Source organism: Mustela nigripes, chromosome 4 (assembly GCF_022355385.1).
Source record: "Mustela nigripes isolate SB6536 chromosome 4, MUSNIG.SB6536, whole genome shotgun sequence".
Taxonomy (NCBI): Eukaryota; Metazoa; Chordata; class Mammalia; order Carnivora; family Mustelidae; genus Mustela; species Mustela nigripes.
In genome coordinates, this window is record NC_081560.1 from 78,703,571 (window position 1) to 78,709,570 (window position 6,000).

Below are 6,000 nucleotides of genomic sequence, written 5' to 3' on the forward strand. Positions count from 1 at the left end.
TCCAACTACTGTTGCTTGACAACATTCCTTGCATTTTGCAACTGCATTAAGTCTTCACAAGGAGTCCCTGCTTTCACAACAAACCTGTCATACCAAATTAGGATTATCTTTTTTTTTTTTTTTCTGAGATACCTGATAATGGAGATTAAAATATTTTTTAAACACGATTAGTTCAACCTAGTGATTATTACATATTTTTTTTAATTTTGCAAGTTCAGGATAAAGCCATCTTCCATGCTTCATATATTTCTAAAAATTCAATTTTTTTTTATTCCACAGCTATGTTTGTAGTTTATCTAGTTGCATGAAATACATTTGAATATATACTTTGCTACTGCTATACCAGAAAAATAAAAGGAAGTCTGGGGTCAAATACCAATTCCATTTATTAATGCTATCCTTTGTTCAGATCTATTTAAATTGTGTTCTCCCCCTCTACTCTCTTTCAAAGATGTTGGGACCGTTCTTAAAGTAGTTTCAATTCCTAAGGAGACTTGGCATGATTTAGAAGAAGTTCTGTTGGAAGAAATGACAGTTTTTCGGGTGAGTGCTGCTCAATTTCAAGTGTCAACAAGTTCACTTGTATGTCTTTCCCCCAGGACAGCTGCACACTGAACTTGGTATGGACAAGGAGTCTAGCATACCCTTCTAATTAGCTTGTCAATTAGAAAGCCAGACACTAGTCAAAATAAACCTTGAAACTTTCAGTGCTAGTTAAATCTAAAAATGTAAAGAAATATATTCTTGGCTCATATTTTGTGTTCTCAATAATAAAATATATGATTTACATTTTATATTTATATAAGTTACCTCAATGAATAAACTTATGTTGCTCCCCACCCCCAAATTTCCCCTCTCATGCATTATGGTGTAACTGGAATGAGAGGCAACGTCCATGAATGTTTTAAAGGAATGATATCAGAATGACAGGCAAATGAAGATGTTTCAGTCATTTTTTGGCTTATTCATGAATTGTTTTATTATATTTTCTTAAATCATTTGTTATACCCCAGAATTGAGGTTTTTATATCACTGGTGCCAAATAATGTTATGGGTTCCTAGTCTACACACTTAAGAAATATATGGATATTTGTTCCTTTGTCCAGAATCACAGAGGGCCCAGGTAAATTTGTATGGTATTGGGGATAGAGGCAGCAGGATATGGGTTGAAGTGAGAGAGGAGAACCAAAGTAATATCACATGTACTACAATGTCCATTGTTTCTTTTAGATAGCTAGCTAATAGGAAGAGTTTCAATTGAAATACACCTTGATATAAATTATTTATGAGATATGACAGGGCAATAGTGCCCATAAAAGGTGTTACTTCAGTTTTTATTAAAAGAGTAGTGGGACGCCTGGGTGGCTCAGTTGGTTGGACGACTGTTTTCGGCTCAGGTCATGATCCCGGAGTCCCGGGATCAAGTCCCGGATTGGGCTCCCAGCTCCATGGGGAGTCTGCTTCTCCCTCTGACCTTCTCCTTGCTCATGCTCTCTCTCACTGCCTCTCTCTCAAATAAATAAATAAATAAATCTTTAAAAAAAAGAGTAGTGCAAACATATGAAGTTTTATAACTATAGAATAAATTGGAATTAGAAGAATAGGCAGAAAGAAAGAAAACATTAGATCTAATCTCACAACTCAGAATTATCTCATTTAGTCCCCAGTTAGGTTCTTGCTTACTATTCAGGAATATTTTGAAGAAAAAATGAAGTAGAAAATGGCAAGCTCCTAATTAATTAACTCATACAATTAAAATTATGATTGGCACTGAAACAGATAACTGGTCAATCAGAATATAGGTATTTTGTAATAACAACTAAAACAGTGTTCTGGTGGAAAGAGTTTAGGCTCTTCACTCACATCTAAATAGCATTTTTGGGGAATACTTATATGATCTCTTTGAGCTTCCCCATCAGTGAAACAGCAAGTGTAACACCTACTTCAAGGAAGCTAGAAAAATTAGACATTTACATAAAACATCCAGGACAGTGTCAGGTACTATGCTCAAATTTTATTAATACAGTTTTATTGTTTTAGCTTAGCTACACTGAAAGTAAGCCAGATATTTAGTGGAGTTTTCTGTTAACCCTTGGTTTAAGTCTTCAAAAGCCTAAAAATCATCATAATTCTATTCTGATTTTTTAGAATCATGTACTTTGGCCTTATTTTACGTCTAGTATAGAGTAATAACTAAACACTGTTGTTCACCAAGACCCATTTCAGTATATACACATTGATACTTTAGCCAACAAATTCAAAAATACAACTATCCAAAAGGACTGGTGTTAACAATATAGAGTCCTTCTAGATTTAGCAAACACATCACGGACACTGAGGGGCAAAAAAGTAAATTGCTGTCTTTGTTCATTGTTGTCTCCACAGCCTAAAAGATTTTCATCCAACATCTATTAAATGAATAAAGGAATCAGTATTGATGAAAAATTGAAATATGAGAAATTAAAGAGTTTATGGTCTTCCTCAGAAAGGCCATACTTAAAGTGAGGTCCTAGAATATGTGGAAAACAAACTGGGAACAGCAACAAGTTATCCTGCTGATTATATCCCGTAGTAATCTCTAGTGGAAAGAAAAAAAAAATTACCAACTCTATGTATTTAGAAATTTATGTTCCAATCACTGTTATAAGTGAAGTTACAGGAGATACTGTGAAATATTATGATAACTTAAAAATGTCTTATTTATATCCAGACTCTCTTACTTTTGTATTTGTCATGTTACTGTTGTATATTTCCCTTCAGTTGTTTATATTTAATTCCTTGTGTCTCTAGGATTTTAAATTTATCATTCACACCTTAGCCATGTTCTTTAGTACATTAATAAAAATTCTAGTTTAAAAAGATATGAATTTGGGGCGCCTGGGTGGCTCAGTGGGTTAAGCCGCTGCCTTCGGCTCAGGTCATGATCTCAAGGTCCTGGGATCGAGTCCCGCATCGGACTCTCTGCTCTGCAGGGAGCCTGCTTCCTCCTCTCTCTCTCTCTCTCTCTGCCTGTCTCTCTGCCTGCTTGTGATGTCTTTCTGTCAAATAAATAAATAAAATCTTTAAAAAAAAAAATAAAAAAAAAAAATAAAAAGATATGAATTTAAGGTAATCTAGCAAATGACAACAAAATCTTGAGAGGTTGAAAGCCAACAATCTCACAAGCAAAATATTTAATAATCTATTAGATTTTGTTAATATTTTGCAGTTTCCAGAGAAATACACAACTGAATTAAGCCTATGATAACTATTGGAATGGCATTTTTGTGTTAAGATATCATGAGAAAGGTTATTAATCATTCTCCTACAATTAAGTACAAACAGGTGATATTGTGCTGGTAGACAAGTGTTGTTTTTTTTTTTTAATTTATGCTTTTATAAAAAGATAGTTTGCAACCTGGGACACATCTCCTTCCATAGATAAATGTTCCAGTTCTCTCCCATATTCTCTGTTATGCATTATTGTCATTATTATTTCTTTGGCACTGAAGTAGACAAAACATATTTGGGCAAAGTTTAGAGAAATATTTACTTTTAACATTCTATTCTATCAGGCAGAGTTCATACATATATTGTGGTCTAGCAATTGGAATATTTCACTGTCAAACTTTGTTTAATTTTGTAGTGGGAGGGAAAAAAACACAACACATTAAAGCGATTGCTATATACAGTGAAACAAGCAGAGAAATGTTACAGTTTCTGTATTTCTATTTGAACCTTGCATGTCATTCCATTTAACATAAAATAAAATTAAAAAGTGTTAACCTGAGCATAACAGTATTTTGACAATATAAATAGACAAGGAACAGAGTTAGAGTCATAGTAGTGTCTGATACTCTTGGAGTTTAATGTCAACCAACAAGTTAATTTTACTAAAATATCATCTCCAGGAGACCATGTTCCGTACGTGTCCTTGCTAGGCTGAATAAACCAAACTTCATATAAAAGCCTGAATTAAAGCCAGTACTATGTCCATTGCCATCTTGAGGTTGGTTTTAGGAAAACACCCTGGCTAATCACAGAACATTCCATTGGTTTCAGTTACATCCAAGAGACTTTTTTTTTCTGGGTGAAATCAAATCCCAATCGGAGTATAGAAAGAAAAATATTCCTCAGTAACAGAAATTTCCATTTTAGAATAAAATTTTAATAGGTAATAAAATGTGAAATAAAATTGGCATTGGTATAGGAAATGATTTTAAATTGCCATTACATATTCAAAATGGTATTGAAATGGTACTGGAGTACCAAGACACAAACCTAATTCCACGTATTACTTGTAATCATAAGTCTGTATTTGGATCATATTTACTAGTGATTCTGAACAACTTGATTAAAGTCAGTTGAGCCTCAGTTTCTTAATTCCTTAAATTTTTAAAGTTTTTTACAAATTAATTGTACTATTAAGTTAATATTAGTAGTAAGGTATTATAACCTTACGATGGGGTCTTCTTTCCAGTTCAAGGAAAATTTTACCTTTGCGACAGTGCAGTGTTACATCAAGTTGCTGTGCATTTAGTACAATGGATTTTATTTATAGTCCTATTGACTGCAAAGGATGGCAAGGCAGTTACATTGATAACGCTTGCATTTTAAACTCAATTTATGCAATATTCCGTGAACAGCTGAGCTAACAAATGAAAGAGTTTAATTTCCATTCAAATGTAAAACATAATTGATGCTTTCTAAAACCTAGTCTATTAACTCATTCTAAAGGAGCACCCGCGTGCTTTAGCATCCAGGGAGTTAAGTCAGATTCTCCTGGGATCAGCAGGTTGAAAAGCTCTGCAAGCACGAAAGTTTAATAAGGACTGGATTAAAATATCTGAAAAAAAATGGTAAATTAGAGTCATAGAAAATCTTGAAAAGATGCTAAGTTTTTAATTTCATTTTTACTTGAACACCAATTAACTTTGCAATTGAAACCAGTTTCATGAAAAAATGCTTATGAAGCTACATCTGTTTTAAATGGAAGTCGTATTCACCACCAGCTATTTCTCAGAAAGAAATATAGCTTATTTAAATGGATGTCATCTTAATATATTGTCTATTAAAATTCAACGGCCGGCAGCAAATAGCACATCCTATTCCAAACTGCTACTAATTTACTGGTCCAAAAATAAATAATTTTCTTTTAATTAGAAATTCTAGGATCTTAATTTAAGAATGTTGAAATCAGGGGCACCTGGGTGGCTCTCTCGACTAAGCTTCTGCCTTCAGCCCAGGTCTTGATCCCAGGATCCTGGGATTGAGTCCCACATCAGGCTCCCTTCTCAGTGGGGAGCTTGCTTGTCCCTCTGCCTCTTGACCCTCCCCCTGCTTGTGAACTCTCTTTCTCTCTCTCTCTGACAAATAAAGAAATAAAATCTTAAAAAAAAAAAAAAAAAAAAAATCCAAAAAAAAAAAAAAAAAAAAGAGTTCCAAGGCATAATGATATTTAATAGAGGAAGCAGTCAAAAGAAATGAGTAGTCAGTCATGCCATATAAAACAAAGAAGTCCAGTAATAATAAATATAGAATAAAAGTGTTCATTCACCAGTATAGTTCATTAGTGATTTCTGCTTCTAAGATTCATAGGCCACCTCTCTAGGGGAGGGGCTAGCCTCAGTGGGCTGAGGAATGAGTGGCATTGAATGGGATATGAACAAGTAAAGACAGTGAGAATAGAATCCTCAGATTATTTTCGAAGGAATTTCAGCTGAACTGAAAGATTAAGGAAAGATCTTTTTAAAAGATGACCACCTTTATCTCAGACAAATTAAGAGGAAGGAACAGAATGCAATGGGGAAAGTGGAAGAGATAGAAGAAGAAAGGAAAAATTGGCAGAACATTCATTTATCTTTCATTCACTCAATTCATTTAACAGATTTTTTTGAGAATTTATAAATACCAGAAACAATCCCAGATACTAGGAATATATCAGTGACTGAACAGCCAAACATCCCTTTCCTAAATTAGAGTGTGTGTGGCGGGGGGGGGGGGGGGGGGGGGGGGGGGGGG

At 34.2% G+C, this 6,000-nt stretch overlaps 1 protein-coding gene across 1 annotated transcript in view; it reads left to right on the plus strand.

Moving 5' to 3' along the window:
- SEMA3A (semaphorin 3A) overlaps window positions 1–6,000 on the plus strand; it is a 208,315-nt gene that overhangs the window by 173,624 nt on the left and 28,691 nt on the right. Inside the window, exon 12 of the mRNA XM_059397567.1 lies at window positions 452–543. Within this exon, the coding sequence (XP_059253550.1) occupies window positions 452–543 (92 nt within the window). The remainder of the gene's footprint in view (window positions 1–451; window positions 544–6,000) is intronic.